At 39.8% G+C, this 26,004-nt stretch overlaps 1 protein-coding gene across 5 annotated transcripts in view; it reads right to left on the minus strand.

Moving 5' to 3' along the window:
- The window catches only part of CLINT1 (clathrin interactor 1), a 67,868-nt gene extending 49,811 nt beyond the window's left edge, over positions 1–18,057 (minus strand). For 4 of the 5 annotated variants that reach the window (XM_028166012.2, XM_007165533.2, XM_057541001.1 and 1 more), the window contains exon 1: positions 17,818–18,057. In XM_028166012.2, coding sequence (XP_028021813.1) covers positions 17,818–17,858 — 41 coding nt within the window. In that variant the 5' untranslated portion in view covers positions 17,859–18,057. The remainder of the gene's footprint in view (positions 1–17,817) is intronic. The other variant, XM_007165535.3, reaches the window with a different exon arrangement.
- Positions 18,058–26,004: the final 7,947 nt, after the last annotated feature.

The raw sequence follows: 26,004 nt of genomic DNA on the forward strand, positions 1-26,004 counted from the left end.
CTCAGCTTGGGCATACTCATAACAAATTATCTTTTAAAATATGTGGCACCCTATTTAAAATACTCTATTAAGGTAATTTTATTAACTGTATTATGAGACTCCTTCAGGAAAAAAAATCTAAAAGAAAGTACTAAAATTAGTTAAGCTTAAAAAAAAGCATAAAACCCTTCTAAGAGAATGAGAAAATTACGAAACATCCTGCACTGGGATAATATGTGAAAACTACATCTTTGTAGACACAAATGCTTGACGTTGTACAGTTTGATCACATCACTTATAGATGTTTTCACTTCTATGTGATTAAGTTCAGATGCACTGCCAAATATCAAACACTAACTGAAAGTATAGAACTAAGAAATCCTATCAATAGAATAATAAAATGAGAAATCCTGCACCTCAGCAGTGACAAGTTTGTAAAACTACCTGTAAGTGAACTCAAATAATTTAAAATTTTTAAATAAAATTTAAAACTTAAAAATATTAAGTAAGTCAGCAATAGTTTTTCCCCCCATTTTCATCCATGATCGATTAAACTTAGATTTACTCAAATGCATTTCCAAATCCCAAAAACTAGGCTCAATTTTTCTGACATGAAGGAAATTGTTTCCAGAACCTCACTACTAAAATTCTGAAGCCTATATAATTTATTTCCCCTCAAACTCAAACAAACACAAACCACCAAACATCTACACTTTAAATTATTTAATCTGGACTATTTGATTGGGGTAGAAGGGGGACCTCCCTTTGCAACAGAACAGCTTCTTAGACAGTATTCAGTAATGTCATCCTCTGCTTGGAACCATTTGGGTGTAGGTTCTTATCAGTGATCCCACATCGTTTGACCTGTGTTTAAGATTTTTCACTCCATGTTTGATTCCTTATTTGGCCTTATCCTCCTTGCAGCAAACACATATTTTGAAACACCAGGATCTATCTTTTTCATTAACCCTTTGCTCCGTCTTAATTGTTCTTTCCATTCTCTGAATTTCTACAGTATATATACCTATACCCCAAATTCAGATATCATATCATCTTATATTATTCTGTCTTTTTCATGTGCTTGTCATGTGCATCCACTTCACAGAATCATAAGCTGCTACTAGAACCATAAGGTCTGTCAGTCAGTTTACAGTACTGTACAGTGCTTGTGGTAGATATTTAATAAGCACTCACTGAAAGATCCTTATAAGATATGGCGAAGATTAGTAAGGATATCAGTAATGTATTTTCAGTTATTATATACCATTTAAACATTTACAACCTATGCCAAAAACACACTCCTTGGATAGGTACATAACGAACTAAGGAAAATTATTCCCAAATTATCCAATCTGAGCATAAGAAAAATTGGGAAAAGTTGTACATAAATCAGAGATTAATAAGACATAGCACTACAGGCACAGCTAAATGACCACAATATAAAGATCAAAAAATTGTGTGAAACTTATTAAAGTTGTGGAAGCTACAACTACAGGGGACTAATTCTGAACCACATACTACAGCTCATGACTGTCATGACATTTTTTTTAGGATTAATTACAGTGAGCAAGTTCATTACAAGAAAAAAAAGATTTCCTTTTTCACCTACAACTGTTTGCTTCTCGATCATTGAGGGGCATCCTACTTACATTATTCAGAGTATTACAAGAGGCCAGAAAATTTTTCTTTTATGACTGGTACATATATGGAAAAAAGGAATAAACACTCATTGAATTTGGTTCAGAAGCTTATTATAAACTTTTTTCAAGTAATGTTTAACTTGTTTAAGGCATACACTAGTAATTCACCTCTATTACAGTGAATAATGGCTTGTACAAGTTAGCAAAAACTGTTAAACATATGTTCTGAAAGCAGACACTAGATTTAAATCCAGACTCTATTTTCTAGATGTGCTACTTTGGGCAAGTTTCTGAACTTCTCTGTGGTCATTTTCCTCAACCACAAATTGAGAATAACAATAATGTTGTCACTATTGTTCTTGGCACATGACAAATGCTCAATAACGATTTGTTTTTATTAGAAATATCTGTACTTAAAAGATTTCCTCAGTAATATAAAACAACTTACCAAATATAACATACTCATTCAAAAAATATTTATTGAACACCTACTGTATGTCACACACTGTACCTGGAGTAAGTAATATAGCAGTAAACAAAACGAAGTCCCCGCCCTCAAGGAGCTTATATCCCAGAGGCAGCAGACGGATACATGTAAATTAAGGAAGCAGAGGGGAGAGTGGCGTGTGTGAATGTGGGCATTTTATACAGACACAGAACACTGAGAGAAAGAGGGAGAGTGGTGGTGGATGAGGTCAGAGGGAGCAGCAGAACCAGATCAAGTAGAGGCTGGTAAGCAGCAAAATAACAAGTGGCTGGTGAGTTCTGAGCAGATGTGAGTTAAAACTTAAGAGTTTTAAAGAATCACTCTTGTTGTTGTGTGCAGAACAAATTATAGGATTAAAATTTTTATTTGGCTTCATGAGAAATGAGCCACACTTCAGAAACCCATTCAATACCAAACTTATAACTATAAACCAAACATATCAAACTAAGGATATTACTTTTAACCATTATGGTTTAACTTCAAATAAAAAGTTTTAATCATACAATCTTAAATCACTTTTAAAAATTACAAGTGATGAATATGCACTGTTCTTTAATGATTTGCTAAAACTGCATAGAAACAAATAGCAAGAAAAACAAGAAACTGAATTTTAAATATATGTCTTCTTTCTACTATAAAAATAAAAGCTACCTAAGGGAATTCCCTGGCAGGCTAGTGATTAGGACTCCATGCTTTCACTGAGAGGGTCCCATTCAGGCCCCGGTTGGGGAACTGAGATTGCGTAAGTCATGTGGCATGGCCTAAAAAAAAAAAACAACCCTATCTGGACGAGAATTATTTGAGTGAAACATTTTTAAATGCATACATACACATTTATCACATAATGGTGAGTTTGTGTGGAAGTTATAAAAAAATTATTTATATTAGAATTAGGTGGAACTTACTCTCCTAAGAATTTCTAAACTAAATACAACTCATATGTCAAGAGAAGACACTCCAAAATAACTGGCTAACTAGACTTCTCTTAATTACAAAACGCTCTTGGCTATTGTTGCACATTAACAAAATCACTCATATTTACTACAGTTCATAGTCATGAGGAGCTATCAATACATGGGAATGCATTATGTTATTTTACCTGTATGAAATTTTCTGGCTAAAGGGCTCTGGTGAGCCAAAAGAATTTCTTGCCAATTTGGGAGAGTGTATTGAAAAACTGGAAAGCACACTGCAATGTGCTTTCCTTATATATACTGCTCATCCATTATCAGAGATTATGAATTGGATATCACATTTTAGAGGATTCTTTTTCTTGATTTTGTTCAGTTTCTTTAAGGATAGACTGTCAACTTCAAATTGCCCTCATAAAATAAATCTTTTTATATTTTAGAAGAAATATTTTAGATTAGCAGCATCTTTAAAATCTTGAGAAAATACAAGACAACTGAATAAAAATTAGCAGATGGAAATGCAATATGTCCTTCCAAAGACTTTATTCCTTACTTATGTCTTTTGAAAGAGTTATTTCTGTAATATGCTTTACAATATTAAAGGCATTTGTGATTTGGTGAACACAACATAAGGCACACATTACAGATAATTTTATAAGTTCTCCTATACATTGCTTAACATGTCTATTGAGGTGAATATACATTGAAAATGATGATTTATGGATTAAGACACAGCTCTTACATACTCGGAAATAATCTACTCTGACATTTTCTTTACTCCTTCAAACACTATATTCCTTTCATTTTTTTCTACACGTTATAAATTGTTATAAATTACTTTTTTAATTACACAATAATGACAGTGTTTCAAGACTTTATTTTATGTCAAGTGCTATGCTAAGTGTTTCACATAAACATAATCCTCACAAGAACCCTGTAAAATAAATACCATCCTATTTTATAGATGGTAAAGTTTGGAGATACTGTCCCAATCCCCAAGATCACTATTTCTTAGTGGTGGACCTAAGATTTCAATCCAGTTCCGATCTCTGAACCACAAACTTCTTCCCAGATCCAGTAAACATCACATGGAGGTGTCTAAATATAAGAGTGTGTATAGGACTTCCCTGGTGGCGCAGTGGTTAAGAATCCGCCAGCCAACGCAGGAGACAGATTTGAGCCCTGGTCCGGGAAGATCCCACATGCCGCAGAGCAACTAAGCCCGTGTGCCACAACTACTGAGCCTGCAAGCCACAACTACTGAGCCCACCTGCCACAACTACTGAAGCCCATGGGCCTAGAGCCTGTGCTCTGCAATAAGAGAAGCCACCACAATGAGAAGCCTGCGCACTGCAACGAAGAGTAGGCCCCGCTCACCACAACTAGAGAAAGCCTGCATGCAGCAACGAAGAGTAGGCCCCGCTCACCACAACTAGAGAAAGCCTGCATGCAGCAACGAAGACCCAAAGCAGCCAAAAAAAATATTTTTTTAAAAAGTGTGGATAGCTAGCAAATTACTATAAAAATATATAGATGGGACTTTCCTGGTGGCGCAGTGGTTAAGAATCCACCTACCCTGTTGCAACATCATGCCAGCCTCGGCCGCCGCAGGCTCGCCCCGCATTCTGTACCCCTCCCTCCCTCCGGCTTGAGTGAGCCACAGCCCCCTAATTAGCTGATCCTTTAACCCCGTCCTGTCTGAGGGAAGAACAGACACCCTCAGGCGACCTACAGGCAGAGGCGGGGCCAAATCCAAAGCTGAACCCCAGGAGCTGTGCAAACAAAGAAGAAAAAGGGAAATTTCTCCCAGCAGCCTCAGGAGCAGCGGATTAAATCTCCACAATCGACTTGATGCACCCTGCATCTGTGGAATACCTGAATTGACAACGAATCATCCCAAAATTGAGGCAGTGGACTTTGGGAGCAACGATATACATATATTTTTCCTTATTCTCTTTCTGTGACTGTGTATGTGTATGCTTCTTTGTGTGATTTTTGTCTGTATAGATTTGCTTTTACCATTTGTCCTAGGGTTCTGTCTGTCCATTTTTTTTATTACTTTTTAATTCTTTTATTTTTAATCATTATCTTTTATTTTAGTAACATTATTTTACTTTTTTTCTTTCTTTTTTCTCCCTTTCTTTCTGAACCATGTGGCTGACAGGGTCTTGGTGCTCCAGCCGGGTGTCAGGCCTGTGTCTCTGAGGTGGGAGAGCCGAGTTCAGGACATTGGTCCACCAGAGACCTCCCGGCTCCACTTAATATCAAATGGCGAAAGCTCTCCCAGAGATCTCCATCTCAACGCTAAAACCCAGCTCCACTCAACGACCGGCAAGCTACAGTGCTGGACACCCTATGCCAAACAACTAGCAAGACAGGAACACAACCCCATCCATTAGCACAGAGGCTGCCTAAAATCGTAATAAGGCCACAGACACCCCAAAACACACCACCAGATGTGGAGCTGCCCACCAGAAAGACAAGATCCAGCCTCATCCACCAGAACACAGGCAATAGTCCCCTCCACCTGGAAGCCTACACAACCCACTGAACCAACCTTAGCCACTGGGGACAGACACCAAAAACAACAGGAACTATGAACCTGCAGCCTGCGAAAAGGAGACCCCAAACACAGTAAGTTAAGCAAAATGAGAAGACAGAAAATCACACAGCAGGTGAAGGAGCAAGGCAAAAACCCACCAGACCTGACAAATGGAGAGGAAATAGACAGTCTACCTGAAAAAGAATTCAGAATAATGAGAGTAAAGATGATCCAAAATCTTGGAAATAGAATAGAGAAAATACAAGAAACGTTTAACAAGGACCTAGAAGAACTAAAGAGCAAACAAACAGTGATGAACAACACAATAAATGAAATTAAAAATTCTCTAGAAGGGATCAATAGCAGAATAACTGAGGCAGAAGAAAGGATAAGTGACCTGGAAGATAAAATAGTGGAAATAACTACTGCAGAGCAGAATAAAGAAAAAAGAATGAAAAGAATTGAGGACAGTCTCAGAGACCTCTGGGACAACATTAAACGCACCAACATTCAAATTATAGGGGTCCCAGAAGAAGAAGAGAAAAAGAAAGGGACTGAGAAAATATTTGAAGAGATTATAGTTGAAAACTTCCCTAATATGGGAAAGGAAATAGTCAATAAAGTCCAGGAAGCGCAGAGAGTCCCATACAGCATAAAACCAAGGAGAAACACGCCAAGGCACATATTAACCAAACTATCAAAAATTAAATACAAAGAAAAAAATATTAAAAGCGGCAAGGGAAAAGCGACAAATAACATACAAGGGAATCCCCGTAAGGTTAACAGCTGATCTTTCAGCAGAAACTCTGCAAGCCAGAAGCGACTGGCAGGACATATTTAAAGGGATGAAAGGTAGAAAACTACAACCAAGATTACCCTACCCAGCAAGGATCTCATTCAGATTTGACAGAGAAATTAAAACCTTTACAGACAAGTGAAAGCTAAGAGAATTCAGCATCACCAAACCAGCTTTAAAACAAATGCTAGAGGAACTTCTCTAGGCAGGAAACACAAGAGAAGGAAAAGACCTACAATAACAAACCCAAAACAATTAAGAAAATGGTAATAGGAACATACATATCAATAACTACCTTAAATATAAATGGATTAAATGCTCCAACCAAAAGATATAGACCGGCTGAATGGATACTAAAACGAGACCCGTATATATGCTGTCTACAAGAGACCCACTTCAGACCTAGAGACACATACAGACTGAAAGTGGGGGGATGAAAAAAGATATTCCATGCAAATGGACATCAAAATAAAGCTGGAGTAGCAATACTCGTATCAGACAAAATAGACTTTAAAATAAAGACTATTACAAGAGACAAAGAAGGACACTACATAATGATCAAGGGATCAATCCAAGAAGATATAACAATTGTAAATACTGATGCACCCAACATAGGAGCACCTTAATACATAAGGCAAATACTAACAGCCATAAAAGAGGAAATCGACAGTAACACAATCATAGTAGGGGACTTAAACACCCCACTTTCACCAATGGACAGATCATCCAAAATGAAAATAAATAAGGAAACACAAGCTTTAAATGATACATTAAACAAGATGGACTTATTTGATATTTATAGGACATTCCATCCAAAAACAACAGAATAAACTTTCTTCTCAAGTGCTCCTGGAACATTCTCCAGGATAGACCATATCTTGGGTCACAAATCAAGCCTTGGTAAATTTCAGAAAACTGAAATGGTATCAAGTATCTTTTCTGACCACAAAGCTATGAGACTAGATATAAATTACAGGAAAATATCTGTAAAAAATACAAACATATGGAGGCTAAACAATACACTACTTAATAACCAAGAGATCACTGAAGAAACCAGAGGAAATTAAAAAATACCTAGAAACAAATGATAACAAAAACACAATGACCCAAAATCTATAGGATGCAGCAAAAGCAGTTCTAAGGGAAGTTTACAGCAATACAATCCTACCTCAAGAAACAAGAAACATCTCAAATAAACAACCTAACCTTACCCCTAAAGCAATTAGAGAAAGAAGAACAAAAAAACCCCAAAGTTAGCAGAAGGAAAGAAATCATAAAGATCAGATCAGAAATAAAAATGAAAAAGAAATGAAAGAAACAATAGCAAAGATCAATAAAACTAAAAGCCGGTTCTTTGAGAAGATAAACAAAATTGATAAACCATTAGCCAGACTCATCAAGAAAAAAAGGAAAAGACTCAAATCAATAGAATTAAAAATGTAAAAGGAGAAGTAACAGCTGACACTGCAGAAATACAAAGGATCATGCAAGATTACTACAAGCAACTATATGCCAATAAAATGGACAACCTGGAAGAAATGGACAGATTCTTAGAAAAGCACAACCTTCCAAGACTGAACCAGGAAGAAATAGAAAATATAAACAGACCAATCACAGTCACTGAAATTGAAACTGTGATTAAAAATCTTCCAACAAACAAAAGCCCAGGACCAAATGGCTTCACAGGCGAATTCTATCAAACATTTAGAGAAGAGCTAACCCCTATCCTTCTCAAACTCTTCCAAAATATAGCAGAGGGAGGAACACTCCCAAACTCATTCTACAAGGCCACCATCACCCTGATACCAAAACCAGACAAAGATGTCACAAAGGAAGAAAACTACAGGCCAATATCACTGATGAACATAGATGCAAAAATCCTCAACAAAATACTAGCAAACAGAATCCAACTGCACATTAAAAGGATTATACACCATGATCAAGTGGGGTTTATCCCAGGAATGCAGGGTTTCTTCAATATACGCAAATCAATCAATGTGATACACCATATTAACAAATTGAAGGAGAAAAACCATATGATCAACTCAATAGCTGAAGAAAAAGCTTGCGACAAAATTCAACACCCATTTATGATAAAAACCCTCCAGAAAGTAGCCATAGAGGGAACTTACCTCAACATATTAAAGGCCATATATGACAAACTCAAAGCCCACATCGTTCTCAATGGTGAAAAACTGAAACCATTTCCACTAAGATCAGGAACAAGACAAGGTTATCCACTCTCACCACTATTATTAAACATAGTTTTGGAAGTTTTAGGCACAGCAATCAGAGAAGAAAAAGAAATAAAAGGAATCCAAATCAGAAAAGAAAAAGTAAAGCTGTCACTGTTTGCAGATGACATGATACTATATATAGAGAATCCTACAGATGCTACCAGAAAACTACTAGAGCTAATCAATGAATTTAGTAAAGTAGCAGGATACAAAATTAATGCACAGAAATCTCTTGCATTCCTATACTCTAATGATGAAAAATCTGAAAGGGATATCAAGGAAACACTCCCATTTACCACTGCAACAAAAAGAATAAGATACCTAGGAATAAACCCACCTAAGGAGGCAAAAGACCTGTATGCAGAAAACTGTAAGACACTGATGAAAGAAATTAAAGATGATACAAACAGATGAAGAGATATACCATGTTCTTGGATTGGAAGAATCAACATTGTGAAAATGACTATACTACCAAAAGCAATCTACAGATTCCACACAATCCCTACCAAACTACCAATGGCATTTTTCACAAACTAGAACAAAAAATTTCATAATTTGTATGGAAACACAAAAGACCCCGAATAGCCAAAGCCATCTTGAGAAAGAAAAACGGAGCTGGAGGAATCAGACTCCCTGACTTCAGACTATACTACAAAGCTACAGTAATCAAGACAGTATGGTACTAGCACAAAAACATAAATACAGATCAATGGAAGAGGATAGAAAGCCCAGAGATAAACTCACACACATATGGTCACCTTATTTTTGATAAAGGAGGCAAGAATATACAATGCAGAAAAAGCCTCTTCAACAAGTGGTGCTGGGAAAACTGGACAGGTACATGTAAAAGAATGAAATAAGAACACTCCCTAATACCATACACAAAAATAAACTCAAAATGGATTAAAGACCTAAATGTAAGGCCAGACACTATAAAACTCTTAGAGGAAAACATAGTAAGACCACTCTATGACATAAATCACAGCAAGATCCTTTTTGACCCACCTCCTAGAGAAATGGAAATAAAAACAAAAATAAACAAATGGGACCTAATGAAACTTAAAAGCTTTTGCACAGTAAAGAAAAACATAAACAAGACGAAAAGACAACCTTCAGAATGGGAGAAAATATTTGCAAATGAAGTAACTGACAAAGGATTAATCTCCAAAATTTACAAGTAGCTCATGCAGCTCAATATCAAAAAAACAAACAACCCAATCCAAAAATGGGCAGAAGACCCAGACAGACATTTCTCCAAAGCAGATATACAGATTGCCAACAAACACATGAAAGAATGCTCAACATCACTAATCGTTAGAGAAATGCAAATCAAAACTACAATGAGGTATCACCTCACACCAGTCAGAATGGCCATCATCAAAAAATCTACAGGGCTTCCCTGGTGGTGCAGTGGTTGAGAATCTGCCTGCTAATGCAGGGGACATGGGTTCGAGCCCTGGTCTGGGAAGAACCCACATGCCGTGGAGCAGCTGGGCCCGTGAGCTACAACTACTGAGCCTGCGCGTCCGGAGCCTGTGCTCCGCAACAAGAGAGGCCGCGATAGTGAGAGGCCCGCACACTGAGATGAAGAGTGGCCCCCACTTGCCACAACTAGAGAAAGCCCTCGCACAGAAACGAAGACCCAACACAGCCATAAATAAATAAATAAATAAATATTTTTAAAAAAAATCTACAAACAATAAATGCTGGAGAGGGTGTGGAGAAAAGGGAACCGTCTTGCACTGTTGGTGGAAATGTAAATTGATACAGCCACTATGGAGAACAGTATGGAGGTTCCTTAAAAAACTAAAAATAGAACTACCATACGACCCAGCAATCCCACTACTGGGCATATACCCTGAGAAAACCATAATTCAAAAAGAGTCATGTACCAAAATGTTCATTGCAGCTCTATTTACAATAGCCAGGACATGGAAGCAACCTAAGTGTCCGTCATCGGATGAATGGATAAAGAAGATGTGGCACATATATACAATGGAATATTACTCAGCCATAAAAAGAAATGAAATGGAGGTATTTGTAATGAGGTGGATGGAGTTAGAGTCTGTCATACAGAGTGAAGTAAGTCAGAAAGAGAAAAACAAATACAGTATGCTAACACATACATATGGAATCTAAGGGAAAAAAAAAAAAAGGTCATGAAGAACCTAGTGGCAAGACGGGAATAAAGACAGAACTACTAAAGAATGGACTTGAGGATATGGGGAGGGGGAGGGGTGAGATGTGACAGGGTGAGAGAGTGTCATGGACATATATACACTACCAAACGTAAAATAGAAAGCTAGTGGGAAGCAGCCGCATAGCACAGGGAGATCAGCTCGGTGCTTTGTGACCACCTAGAGGGATGGGATAGGGAGGGTGGGAGGGAGACGCAAGAGGGAGGAGATATGGGAACATATGTATATGTATAACTGATTCACTTTGTTTTAAAGCAGAAACTAACACACCATTGTAAAGCAATTATACTTCAATAAAGATGTTAAAAAAAAAAAAGAGTGGCCCCTGCTTGCCACAACTAGAGAAAGCCCTTGCACAGAAACGAAGACCGAACGCAGCCAAAAAATAAATAAATAAATTTATAAAAAAAAAAAAAAGGAGTCATGTACCACAATGTTCATTGCACCTCTGTTTACAATAGCCAGGACATGGAAGCAACCTAAGTTTCCATCGACAGATGAATGGATAAAGATGTGGCACATATATACAATGGAATATTACTCAGCCATAAAAAGAAATGAAATTGAGTTATTTGTAGTGAGGTGGATGGACCTAGAGTCTGTCATACAGAGTGAAGTCAGTCAAAGAGAAAAACAAATACCGTATGCTTACACATATATATGGAATCTAAGAAAAAAAAAGTTATGAAGAACCTCAGGGCAGGACAGGAATAAAGACGCAGACATTGAGAATGGACTTGAGGACATGGGGAGGGGGAAGGGTAAGCTGGGACAAAGTGAGAGAGTGGCATGGACTTACAAATACTACCAAATGTAAAACAGATAGCTAGTGGGAAGCAGCTGCATAGCACAGGGAGATCAGCTCGGTGCTTTGTGACCACCTAGAGGGATGGAATAGGAAGGGTGGGAGGGAGACGCAAGAGGGAGGAGATATGGGGATATATGTATATGTATAGCTGATTCACTTTGTTATAAAGCAGAAACGAATACACCATTGTAAAGCAATTATACTCCAATAAAGATGTTAAAAAAAAATTAGTAGAAAAGAAGGAAAAGAATAAAGAACATTGTCACCAGTCAGAAGAAAAAAAAAAAAGAATCCACCTGCCAATGCAGGGGACACGGGTTCAAGCCCTTGTCCGGGAAGATTCCACATGCCGCGGAACAACTAAGCCCAAGCGCCACAACTACTGAGCCTGTGCTCTAGAGCCCACCAGCCACAACTACTGAGCCTGTGTACCACAACTACTGAAGCTCTCGCGCCTAGAGCCTGTGCTCCGCAACAAGAGAATCCACCGCAATGAGAAGCCTGCGCAAAGCAACAAAAACCCAATTCAGCCAAAAATAAATAAATTAATTTAAAAAATATATATAGATGGACACACACATATAATTAGACTAAACAATGAAAGCTCATATGAAGTGACACCTTAGGAAAAAAAAAAAGAATAAACAGTTAAATACATTGTCCCAGAATGTTAAGTAATGTCAGCTGAGACTAAAGAGAGCTAAATCTTTATACATAAGACCCATTACAAGTACTAAAAATGTACTTTGAATCTATGAAGTAGTCTTGCTGCCCTCCAAATTGGAACTTGAATTTATCAAGTGAGTAGATAAAATTACCAAATTGCAGGAAATACAGAGGTTAGAGAAACACTTAAACAACCCTATGGGATCCAATTAGCAAAAACCAAACTGAGGAATGTACAAAAAACTCAGTTTCTTTAACACGTAAACCTTAAGAGGGAAAAAAAGAAGACAGAGATTGAGCCTACACATTAAAAGAATCAAGAGATATACCCACCAACTCAGAAACATCAAAGAGGAATCATGAGACAAATGAGAAACAAATGCTGACTGGGCATTTGATATCAAGTAATCATCCTTTTTAAAAGGTGTGATAATGGTATTATGGTTATGATAAAAAAAAAAGTTGACTCTTTATTTTTGCAGATTGATATAGATGAAATGATAGTGTCTGGAATTTGCTTCAAAATAATACGGAGTGGGGGTGGTAGGCAGAGGCACAGATAAAGCAGGACTAGTCATACTGCTGAAGTTAGGTCTGTGTACACAGAGGTTCATTACAACAGTCCCTCCAGTTTTGGATATATTTGAAATTTTCCATAATAAAAACCAAAAAGTAAATTCCAACCAGACAGATCTAAATATTAAAGATAAGACAATAAAATTTCTTCAAGACTAAAAAAAGTTATTTAAGCTGCCTATACTCTTCCTTTTTTTCTTAAAGGAAATATTAAATAAACATTGGAAATAAGTAAGAAAATAATACAAGAGCATAGAAAAAGGTTCAACTGTGGAGCCATACTGTAAAACCTAGGAGTGAGTACTATTAAGTGGTACTTAAAATAAAAAAGGCCAAATACTTTGAGTGGATGCATAGTAAACAAATGAAAAACTACTTGAAAACAGGAAGGGCACAGGAAAACGTAAGAGGCAGCTAAGAGCTTTTTAAAAGCACCTTGGCAATGGTACTAAACAGACTAATCTGAACTACAGAAAATCACTACTAAGAAATGCTGGCAAAGATAAAATCATCTTTCTTTGCAATTAAATTCTTAATATCTACTTGTGTGCAGTTACTAGAAGAAAGGAAGGATAATGAATTTACTGTTTCAGCAATAACAATTGGTTTAAAGAAAAGTTGATAGGGGGAGACTAGAAAGCTGAAAATCACCTTTGTTTTCAAGTTCTAAGAAGCAAACTGAACAGAGATTTACTGGTAAGATAGGGAAATAGGGGGAACACATCCCAGGACTGAAGTGGAAAACCAATGATAGTTCAAGTGCACCAATTTGCAGTGGCAAATTTCTTGAAGGCAGGTATTGTATTTTTCAAGTTCAGAAAATACAGTACTATTCCAATAAATAATAAATGTATTATCTGTTGAAATAACTAAATGAAATATTTTCTATAAAAGCAAAGGGTTCTCCCTCTGGGGTCAGCTAGACTAGATCAGTAGTTTCCACAGTTCTATTACATTATGTGACCATTTAGAAACTAAAATCATGCAAATAACACCAACAAAAATCAGCTTACAGGGGAAAAAAAAATGCAAGCTATTCTTAAGAGAATAACTTAAAATGGAGTATCTACAGTAGTTGCCTTAGGACCTTGGCCAGCCCTGTTTGAATCACTATCATAAAAAGAATACGGGCCACTGATGAAATAGATTTACTGTTAATATTACTCCCTGCATGAAAGAGAAGGATTGGCTGGGCTTGAACAGTAAGGAGCAGTTTGATTGACCATTACCAGGTTACCTTCACTGCATTTCCAAAATTTGAAGAAAAAAGACAACAGAACTGTAGCAACTTTCAATTTATACCATAAACACGATAACAAAATATAAAAGTGTTCAATTTTATTACAGCCTCAAGTAAAGGGAGGCAGGTCAAAGGATGACAATGGTCAAGCTTCTCCCAGTTGGTGGGAGTGGTGCCACTTATCCTTTCCTGCCACCGCTCTCTTTAATGCAACTCGAGTACAAGTGGGAGGAAACTGGCACTCCAAGCTCTGGCTGGCCTATGGTTTTATCTGCTTTTCCTCAGTTCCACAATGTTCTGCAAAACAGAGCCATTTAATACCACCAGCAGGTGCAACAATTGTGGAAAATATCTCCCTAACCTTCCATAAAAGTCTACAAAATCTCAAAAGCCAGTATTTGAAATATATCATTATACTTAAGAACTGCCACCATGCTGGATCTAACAGTAGCTCCAGAGGACACATTTTGAAAGACCACATTTTTCTTTCTGAAGTAAACCTCAATGGGTAGGGATATATGCTAAATAAAAGTCCTAATTTTCCAGAGTCATGGGTTGCACTTATTTACTGCATAAAGCATTTAAATATAACATTTATTGATTGCCACATTTAAACAAAATTCCTTTTTCAGCTGAAACTGTCTCTGGAGGATAATAACTTTCTAAAATTTATCTGCTCTTATGAAATATTTGCTCTGTTTTTTTGCCCCCGATAGAAATTCATGCCTCCAATATGCCAGCGAAGTTGGAAAAAGTCTTACTCTAGCCCAATCCCATCAATTTAAAGATAAGGAATCCAAGGTCTGGAGAGTCATGTGATTCTGCCTCAAATCAGACATACGGCTAATTTAAAAGGCAGTATCAGAATCTGAACCCAGGTCTCCTAAACCTCTAGCCAGTGCTCTATCATATAAAGCCTCATTTCTATTCAACAAAGCTCTCAGAGCAGTCCTTAGTCACTTCATTGTTTCCTCATTTGCAAGTTTCCTCATCACCTTATCCCCTTGATAATCAGAACAGCGGTTCTATGGATCTGCTTCACCTTCATTATGGCAATTTAAGGTGTAAATGCGCACAGTGCCACAGGTACTGGTTCTGTAAAATGCTTTCATTTGGGGGGAAGAATTTCTTCTCTCCTGCCAGTGAAAGATGAAAATTAAATTCTGAGTATTCATCAGTAAAATAACCTCATGTTGTAATCCTAATATCATGTGTCAGACACCCACGAAAGCTTTAAAAAGTCCTTGGTGGCAACATTCTTACATGTTCTTGAATAACCTGGTTCAAGTCTCCATTCTAAATTGGGTAGTAAAAAGGAAGAGAGAAGTTACTTTTCAACAGCAGCTCTTCCATTAGATTGACTTGATAACTATTTATGTGACAAATTTAACCTGAAGCACTTGAAAATTAGTAACAAAGGTGATAAAAACAATATGAAACGAACAATTAAAGCAGAAATATTGCCTTTCTTTGTCTCCTGAAAAATGTACAGTCTCTTCACATGTTTGAGTACTACAGATTTAGTCTCCTAAGAGTTTTTTTAGTGGTTTTTCTTCCACTGTCCTCTGGCTAAGAAATAAAGAGATAGTTTTGTAGAGACTTTTGGATTTTTAAAGACTATTTAAGCTGGTATCCTAGTCTTACACCAAATATTAAAAAACAACCAACGAACCTGGATCTGAAAAAAAAAACACATGATTTTATTTTATCTTTGGAAAGCAAAGGTTATATAAATAGCAAAACAAACCTAAAATAAAGGACTGAGAACTTAACGGTCAAATAAATAGTTGATTAAGCAAAATCACCAAATCACTTTTTAAACATGGAGCTTCTCTTTTTTTTTTTTTAATTTATTTATTTATTTATTTTTGGCTGTGTTGGGTCTTCGTTTCTGTGCGAGGGCTTTCTCTAGTTGCGGCAAGCGGGGGCCACTCTTCATCGCGGTGCGCGGGCCTCTCACTATCGGGGCCTCTCCCGTTGCGGAGCACACGCTCCAGACGCGCAGGCTCAGTAGTTGTGGTTCACGGGCCTAGTTGCTCCACGGCATGTGGGATCTTCCCAGACCAGGGCTCGAACCCGTGTCCCCTGCATTGGCAGGCAGACTCTCAACCACTGCGCCACCAGGGAAGCCCTGGAGCTTCTCTCAATGAAGTTTAATCTTACTCTTGATGCAGAACATCTGCTATAGTTATCAAAGCCATACTGATCTAAACCTACTGTATTAAGGGCTTTATATGCTATCTAAGTCCTTAGCCTTTAATTCTCACAACACTCTAAGTATCTATCATTATTTTCATATTGCACCTGAGAAAACTGGGGCACTTCAAGGTTAAGTAATCTGCCAAGGTTACAGAGCTTGAATCCAGCTCTGCAGGTTCACAAACCTGTGCTCCTTAGGCACTCAACTGCCTTCTTGGTAGCACAGAAAACTTGAAAATATGGTCAGACTCTAAATTCTATCTGATGTATTACCCAAGCCACTGTGAATTTTTTTCTTATTGAAGTATAGTTGATTTATAATATTAGCTTCGGGTGTACAACAGCGATTCGATATTTTCATATATTATACTCCATTTAAAGTTATTATAAAATATTGGCTATATTCCCTGTGCTGTACATTATATCCTTGGATCTAATTTATTTTATACCTAGTAGTTTGTATCTCTTAATGAATTATTTTTTCTGGGGTCAAGAAAGCCTCAAGAATTTGCCATCTACACTTCCTGATTTTAGGTTGGGTGAGTGGCACAAATGAAATGTTTTTGTCACCACACACTGTATCATCACTAACCTCCGAAAGGAAGGGGAAAATTCTTAAACTTTATTTCCTGCTGGCCTAGCAGACCTTACTTAACCACTGTTATATCTATCTGATACACTCAATTTAAGTGTAAGATACTAAAGTTACCACTTAAATCTTAAAGAAAATCAGCTATATATTAGTCATTTTACCTGTCAGGGAAGTTAAAAGTAGATCAACAGGATATAAACCTGGGTTGTTTCCTTCTTTAGGGGAAATTTCTTGTTAATTCAATGACTTGTTAATTAAACCAAATGGAACAAGTGGCCCTTCAAAAATGAAGTGTAGTGGAAAAGGAAACAGAGGAAAAGAATCGCAGTAAGCTATGTGGTGATCTACTCTCACTGATGTTAGAAAAGCGTCTCCTCTTGAGTAACTTCAGTCTGACCACAGTGGCCACTTGTTACACCTACCACCCACTCCAACACTTCAGGTTCATTAGGAATTAAAAGAAACCCAGAAAGGTAAAGGACACCTCCCGACCAGGCCTAAGGTCTCTGCACCACACTCTGAGGTGCACAGAGAGCCAGTGAAGTGAGTCCTCCACCCGCAAGCTTTCGCTGCTGCCCAGGAGGCAAAGCCCAAAGCCTGGGGCCAAGACAGCTCCCCGGCCAGGGCACTGACCCATCTCTAGACAACCCCGCCCCCTCCCCGACCAAAGTGTCTGTGCCTAGAAGGGTGGGGGTAGAGGCAGGGTGAGGAAGACCTGCTTAGGAGAGAAGGGAGCTAAGAGGATGTTTCGAACGAGGAAGGGTCCCTTCCCAGACTGGCGGTTCGGGACGCGGCCCGAGGCCGAGAAGACTGCCGGACGGCGCCATGATGGGGCCGGACGAGACGGGGGGCGTGACGCGGGAGGCCCCGCGCTCAGACCCGGATCCCCTTTCCCCCCGCCCCTCCCCCGAGTGGGCCTCGGCCACAACTGACCCCCGATACTCACGCTTTGTCCACCAGCTCCCGCACCTTCCACATGTTCAACATCGTGCCCCGAGCGGGCTGAGCCGCCACCTCCCTTTCCTGTTCCCCACGGACCCCGGAACCCTTCCGCGCCGGGACAGATCCAGGCCGGGGTCGCCGCCGCCGCCTCAAACTCCCCCAGTCAGCGCCTTATCGTGCCACAGCCGCGGCGCCGCCAGTGACACGTCGAGACGCGGGGACAGAGGCGCTGCGTGGAGCGGAAGTGCCCGACTTTCCTCCCGCTGCGCGCGGGGCACGCTGGGACTTGTAGTTCTTTGGGCGCGCCAAGCGGGCCAGTTAAGCTGAGAGAGTTGCTGAGGTAAGATTAGTAGGGTTCCTCTTAAATTCTCGGGGTTCTCCGCACCCCTCCCCAGCCCCCTGACCCACAGAACCGGAAACTCTTAGGGGTGGGGTCGGCAGTCTGTGCTTTAACAAATCCTCCATGCTCACGTTTCAGAACCACCGGTATAGAATCTCGTCACACAAACTTGTTTTTCAAATATAAAGCATTGTTATGTTATTAATAATGATTACATATAAGGAAGTGTGATTGGTATATGTATTCCTCATTGACAGAAGCAACGCTGTATTTGGTTCCAAATGTCCAAATATACTTCCTTCCCAGGGCTTTAGTTTACATCCTTGTAAATTGAAGAGATTGTATTTTAAAACCTATCCCACTCTAATTCTGTGATACAGTGCTCTTATATTTAGACAGCTACTTGATATCCTTGTTAAATATTGTATTATAAAGCTCAGAAATTCAGTTCACACTCCCTGGGAAACTGTATAAAAACAGCAGTACAACACTATGACAGGCCCAAGAACTTGGCAGGTGTATATTCTTAAAGCGTAAGTATACATCCACACTGCATTCATTGTTTTATTGCAATTGTTGTTGTCACTTTATTTTTCACTTACTCATTTTTGGCAGTGTTCATGTTAAAGCCACAAGTAACCTTGAAGTTCATTTGGTCCAACTGCTTAAATTTTAAAGTTTTTTTCATTCTACAAATTTTTACTGAGCATTTTCTATGTGCCAGGAGTGGGGAATACAGCTGGGAAGAAGACAGACAAGGCCTCGGCTCTCTTGGATCTTAAAGGTCCTTTGGAGGAAAACATAGTAATCAAGGGAACATTTAAGATAATTGCAGATAGAAAGTGCTTGAAGAAAACAGAAGATAATGTTATGAAGAATGATGTTAGAGGAAAATAACATTAGGGAGTATTTAGGGCCTCTTTGAGGACTTTTTTTTTGGCATGAAGGATCTTAGTTGCCCAACCTGGGATTGAACCTGCACCCTCTGCAGTGGAAGCCTGGAGTCATAACCACTGGACCGCCAGGGAAGTCCCCTGATGACATTTTATTTAAGCTGAAACTTGAATGATAAAAAGGAGCTGGTAAAAAACAAACAAACAAACAAACAAAACAACTGCAAGAAAAGAATTCCTGGTGAAGGGAACAGATGAAGACTCTGATTCACAAAGGAGACCTGAAATTGATTGCTGCTAGTCATGAAGCTAGGTAACAATGATCCCAAATCAAGAATCTAGAACATGTGACCCCTTAGTTAGTTCTTCAGGTCAAATCACCCCTTCATATTGCATCCACTTAATAACTGGAAGCAGTTCTGAAAAAGGGTTTCAGTAAGACTTTGGGATTTCAACAAGACAAGCAAGTTGAAAGAATTGCCAGGCAGAAAAGTACAAAAAGCAGAAATCAGGACAAAGCTATCTGAGAGCTTTGTCAAGCTAGGATTGCTCAGGTAGACAGAAGTAAAGTGAGTTGGAGAGTGGGTGGGGAGGGGCAGGTAAAGAGATAGGCAGAGAAATGGGGCTTTAGAATGAGAAGTTTGTGTTTCGTGTTGAAAGGACCGTCCAGCTCAAGATTCAAAGGGTGGAATGTGGCCAGGGGAGATAAGAAAGGGAAACTGCTTTCCATAAATAAGAGCTTAGCAAGTTAACTTTCAAACAAGCGGGTTCAGGGTACACCAGCAGAATGAGCCTGGCATAAAAATAACCACCTTCCCTGCCCTCGGCCTGTTTGCACATTCATAGTAATTCATAATCAGCTTCACCAGAGTTACCCAGAGTACAATGCTGTTATCTACTTTGCCTGATCCAACAAGTTTGAAAGTGTCTAGATTTATTCCAGAGTTGCCACCTGTGGTGTTTTCACAGTTGACCAATGCCATCTAGAATATAACACAAAAAACCTGCCTGTCTACCTTTGATTTAAGAGAGCCCTTAATGGACTCAGAAGAACCAGACAAGGAGAGTTTGTTAAAAAGTGCTCTGGTCTCTAAAGACTAATCATTTGCATTTTAACAAAGTGTTCCATTTTTGCCCTTTATCTTGCAAGTTTGGGAGCAGTTTCCATAGTAACTTCTTTGTGGCAATTTAAATGTATCCACAGTAGAAAAATAAACAAGAAAAAGTCCCCCCCCCCCCTTCAGGAAAACATTTTTCACTAAATGGGCTTTTAAGTAAGGCCAAACCAACACAAGGTTTGAAAGCAAATGTACTCAGCAGTGTTATTTATGTGCGAGGAGCAATTGTAAACACTGCTTCTCTCCTATGGCTGGCTCCTTGGTGTTTCCTTCAGAGGAGTTTGATTCCTAGTACAGGGCTGTGGCAGCCACGGGAAGGCTCTGGCCAGATCTTTCTTCAAGAGAACCAGTTGAGAGGAGTGTGGATGACCAGCAGGTCCGACAGCCACTTCTTGGGGATCAGCCACAGCATTTATGCCAAGTCTCTGCTGTCATTGGGCTGCTCCCAGGCATGACTGAGCAAGGTGTTTTGGAGTGAGGCTGTTTCTGCCCAAAGCAGGACTCCTCTGCTGGGCCAGCATTGCCTTGGGCTCCCCACTGACCTGGCCCACATTTCCTCAGAGCTTTGCTGCAACTGGACAGATTCTCTTCCAACCCAATCTTCCTTCTCCTTTCTCTCTTGACAGAACTTCCTTGTAGTCTGAAACTCTTCCCACGTACTCCTGTTCCTTCTTCCATTTATCCTTCAATAAATCTCTTATACTTCTAATTCCATCTTGGCTTTTGCTTCTTGCAGTATCCAAACGGACACAAGAGGCAAACAGTTGTACCTTGGTTTCAGTATTTGGCCCAGTGAGTGTTGTTTTTGATCACACCTAACTCTTCCTCTCTAGAAGTCAGGATACTTGGTTTCGAATCATATTTTGAGGGTTGCCACAAGAACTATGCAGATTATATATTGCACGACCCCAGGGGCACCATTTATGTGGACTACCACGAACTGTCAGACAATTAACCACAGACAGGAAGTATAAAGTAGTGGTTAAAAAGTGCAAATTTTGGACTCAGACAAACCTAGGCCCAAATTCTGTATCTGCTATTCAGTAGCTTGGTCATTCTGAATAAGTTAATTAAACCAGTATAGCATAGTGGTTGTGAACTGGGACTCTGGAGCCAGATTGCCTGGGTTTGAATCTTAGTGTTGCTGCTTACTAGCTATGTGGCCTTGGGGAAATTATTTGACATCTCCGTGACTCAGTTTTCTTATCATAGTAGGGATAACAGAAACCTACCTTAAAAGCTTTTTCAGACAATTAAGCTAATGTTTAAAAAGAACTTAGAATAGAATCTAACACAAAATAAACACTCAGTTAATGTTTGTAATCCTGCTGCTACTACTACTGCTGCTAGTAATTGTATTAATCTGTAAAATATATTCAATATTGCAAGTATTTATTAAGCTCCTACTATGTTGCAGGCACTGTGCTAGGTGGTAAGGTGGTAGATGTATAATTGGAGATAAAACAGAAATAGTAAACAAGCAAATAGATATGGTAAACATAGTAAATTCAAAGTGATGTGCTGAGGATTGAATGAAGTAATACATATAACTCATTTCACATTGGGTCCTGCATGTAGTAAGTGCTCACTAAATTCTACCTCATCATTATTATCAAATCCCTTATGTGGATCTCAGCTTTTATCCTTATAAGCTGAGGGGTTGGTCTATCAGAATATCCTAAACCTAGCCATACATCAGAAATCCCTGCACATCTTTCAAAATTTCAGATTCTCTTTCCTAACCTTTGAGTTCTTGATTCAGTAGATGTATTAATCCCTATACTTTCGGTCACAGATGACAGAAACTCTCAAAACTAGCTTAAGCAGAGCAAGAGAATTTGTTGACCCAGGAGACAGAGGAGTTCAGAGATAGAATTTTCCTCAGGAACTTAGCAAATATGGTCAGAACTCTCTCTGATTTTCATTTTCCTTCATTGCAGATAAGTTTCTTCTAGTTGGCAGGAAATAGGGCTACTACCGTGTGGAGAATGGGTTGCCTTTGTTTTGATTAGGCAACCAGTGGGAAAGGGACACTTTAATCTTTCATCCACTGAGTCTGATAGCACTGGGAATGACTGATTAGCCCAGTTTGGATCATGTACCTATCTTGGGGCCACGCATTATGGAATTGCTAGTCCTAGGAGAACCATGTAGAGTGGGGAAAGAAAAGTTCTCTGAAGAAACTCTGAAGAAAGCCATGCCTCGACAGACAAAAGCAATAGTTATTTACTACTGCAGGTCTAAGGTAGGGTCTAGAAATCTGTATTTTAAAAAACCTCTTAAGTGATTTTGCCAGGGCTTGGGATGCCTTGGGTTAGATGACACAAGGTTCTTTCTAGCTCTGACTTTTTTTTTTTTTTTTTTTTTTTGGTCCCCATCACACAGAAGTTGGGTTGTGGAGAGCAAAAGAGAAAAGAGTGCCATGGGGATAATTGAAAAGAAAAAGAAGCAATGAAGAAGGAAGGAGTTAAGTGGAGCCGTAGCATCGTGCAGCAGGTAAGCTGGTAGGAGGGCATGCCCTCGCTAACTCTCTGTTCTGCTGACAGTTGGGCTCTTCTTGGCTGAAATTCAGTCTCCTTTCAGGGCTGTTGGAGGGCTTGGGTGGACCTGTTCAGAGAGCCTGGTAGGTTCTCTAAAGGGCTAACACATTCCAAGTCCTTCTGCAAGAATGCACAGGTGCTGGCAGTAGGTGAGATGGAGGCAGAAGTGCTCTTGGAATCATTTTCCTGCCTCCTGGGATGCTCTCTCTCCTTCTGTCCCCTGAGCACAGGCGAGCCCAGAGTAGATGTGCTGCTCCCAGTGGCTGGGCCTCTGAAAGCTCTATTCACAGGAATCCAAGTTGCCGTCAGCGAAGCAACTAGGCAGCCTGTGACTGTGGGAACTGATCCTGCTTTGTCAAGTGAGATTCAGGAGTGAATTGGGTGGATGTCAGAAAGGATGGGCTGGCTGGTTTCTGAGGCCGGGTCTTTCTAGATAAGGGCAAGTGTCCTGGGAAAGCCCCCAGGTGTTCAGAGTTCACAGGAGGCTTTGCTGGTCCTTGAACTCTTTATCAGTTCATTAAAAGAACTGTGCTCTAGTGGAAGAGCTCACTGCAGTGGACATCAAAAGAGTCTGATTGAGAGACCACTGTTCTTTAATAAACAGAATGAATGTGGGTAAAGACTGGAGGTGAGGGGAGAGGTCAGTCAGCGCAAGGCGTGCTTTTCTGGTAGGAAAGAGTTGACATTCAGTGTTTATAGAGCATCTGCAGTGTGCAGTGGGGTTAAATAGTTGACTAAAACCTGTTGTTACCCAAGGGGCTTATAGTCTAATATGGAAGATAGACTTATAAACAAACAAGCAAAAACCAAAGGGAGATGTTTAATGAGGCAGTATAATGGGGGCGGGGGTGGGGAGGAAGGTCAGAGCACCGGCTGTGGTATCAGTGGGATTTGGTTCACAACCCATAGCTGTGTGACCTTGGCTAAATTCCTTGACCTCTCATGCCTTGGCGCCCTTTCTGGGTAAATGGGGCTGAAAAGAGTCCCTGACTCTTAGGACTTTGTTGTGGGTGGTGAATGAGATGACATACATTTCTAGCATGTAACAAGGACGGATTGACATGTAACAAGGACGGATTAAATAAGATCTGTTATCATTGCTAAACCGTTTGTATTCAGAGATCATGGGTGACATGGAGAGGGTATTATAACAGGTTCATTAAGTGTTTAAATAAATATGTGTTTGGGCATTTACCCCATTGCCAAAATCATCCTGTGAAAACAGACACAAATTCCTGTTCTCATGATGTTTAGTCTGAGGGAGTAGGTGGATGTTAAACAAATAATGCTGTGGTAAAGCTATCATCGCACACGATGAAGAATGCTGTAGAAGAAAAGAACAGGGTGCTATGAGAGAATGTAACGGTGGTGTTTCCTGAAGATGGGATAGGGACAAGGGCCGGGAAAGGCCTCTCTGGGAAAGTGACATTTAAAGTGAAGGTGGAAAGATAATTTTGAGCTAATGAGGTGGAGAGGGGAAGAGTATTCCAGATAGAAAGAACAGCCTGTACCCAGGCCCAAGGTAACATGCAGCTCGGCATGTTCCTGGATGTGAAAGAAGGCTCAGTGGTGGGGGTGAGGGGAGGGAGAGTGGTCAGAGATGAGCTGGGGAGGTGAGCAAGGGTGTGCTGGTGATTCACCTGCTCAATCCACTTCCCAGGGATTTCTCTGCCTTGCTCTGTGCCCTCCTGACCTCTGTGGAGTCCATCACCTGCATTCTCATGGCTTCTGGTTTCCAGTTGGGTTCAGCCAATGTTGTGAGGGTGGATCAGAAAACGGGGGCAGAGGTATTTCTTTCTCCTTCCTTCCTGCTTTAGCAACAGGGTTCTGGCCCTCTGTGGCCACTGCTGGTGTCAGGTGGCCCCCCTTCCATGGCTCCAGCTCTAAGTTTCCTTCCCTTTTCTCTTCAGGCTTTGTGTGGCAATGTTTTCACCCTGAAGCTAACTCCTGGTTGCTTCCCCAAATGATGTGAGTTTCCTCACCCTGCCTGCACGGCTGTAAATTGTCCCACTGCGGTGTTCTCTTCAGCTAAACTCTGAGTGTGCCAGTGTCTGCTACTGGGAACCTGACTGATAAAAGTAGTTACACTATGGAGGGACTTGTATGGCAAGTTAAGAACATGGCCTTTTAGATTTCTATCTGCAGTGCAAAAGAAGCTACAAACATGCTTTAGTCACTTCCTTTTCACTTTATCTTCTTCCTGCTACCGCCCCGTTTCTCTGCTCCCTTTAACAGAAGCTGTCTTCTTCACAAATAGGCTCCTCGTCATTACTTCTGAAGCCACAGTTGATCACTTCTTCCTTCTCAAAAACTCCCTCTCTCTTAGCTTTCATGACCCCACAGTCTTTTAGGTCTACATGTTGACTCCTTCAGAAACCCTTTGTTCCTCTCCCTGGCTTGTAGATGTTGAGGGGCTGCCTAGGGCTTCTCTCCTTCTCCACTGCCATCGTCAACCATGATCATTTCTCATCTGAACTACTGCAAATGCTTGCTAATTTATTCCTCCAAGATCTTTTTGAATCATAAATCAGACCATGTTACTACTTGCACAAAATACTTTATTGGCTTCCCATGGCACTTCGAATCCAGACTTGAACTGTCTGAGGTCCATCCCTGGTCTAAACAGCTGTATCCTGGAGGATATACTGAAACTGTGACCCTCTTATGGGTTAAGACTCAAGGTCGGTTCTGAGAAAAAGGGTGCTAAAATCTGTCATTGACAGTGTGGCAGTACTCCTTTTTTTAACACTTAAAAAAATATGTTTATTCCAGCCAATCCTTCCTAGAATAGGTCTTCATGGTATTGACTGGGTTTTTATAGCATCTTGGACTTTCAGTTTAAGTTTGGAAAGTTACCAAGGTTTGGTTCACCATTTGTTTGTAAACCCTCCCTTGCAGTAGGGTTACTTCTGCTACTCTTGTTAATGTGTTGATTTGACTCGTTTCTTCTTTTTCATGCTAAGTATCTATTCTGGTGACAACTTGTTATTATAGAAAAGGAGTGTCATGAGTTTTGTTTGGTTTGCAATAAGTTTCCGACTATAGAAGCCGCTTTTCCTGTGTGTTAGCAGTTCTCTTGAATTATCATTTGAGTCTTAAGGCTTCTGGTGGGCGTTATCTAAACCTAGTTCCTGTTGGGCAGGTATAACATTAGAATTTCCCCATCTTTGATGATTCATCCTGAAAAGTAGTGGGTCACTGATCTGGCCTGGGAAGCCTAAGAACTGACAGATGCAAACACCTATTGGGAGGGGAAGGATGCAGAAAAAGATAGCAAGGATTATTATCGTTTTGAAGTAC

The sequence above is a fragment of the Balaenoptera acutorostrata genome, chromosome 2, assembly GCF_949987535.1.
Source record: "Balaenoptera acutorostrata chromosome 2, mBalAcu1.1, whole genome shotgun sequence".
Taxonomy (NCBI): domain Eukaryota; kingdom Metazoa; phylum Chordata; class Mammalia; order Artiodactyla; family Balaenopteridae; genus Balaenoptera; species Balaenoptera acutorostrata.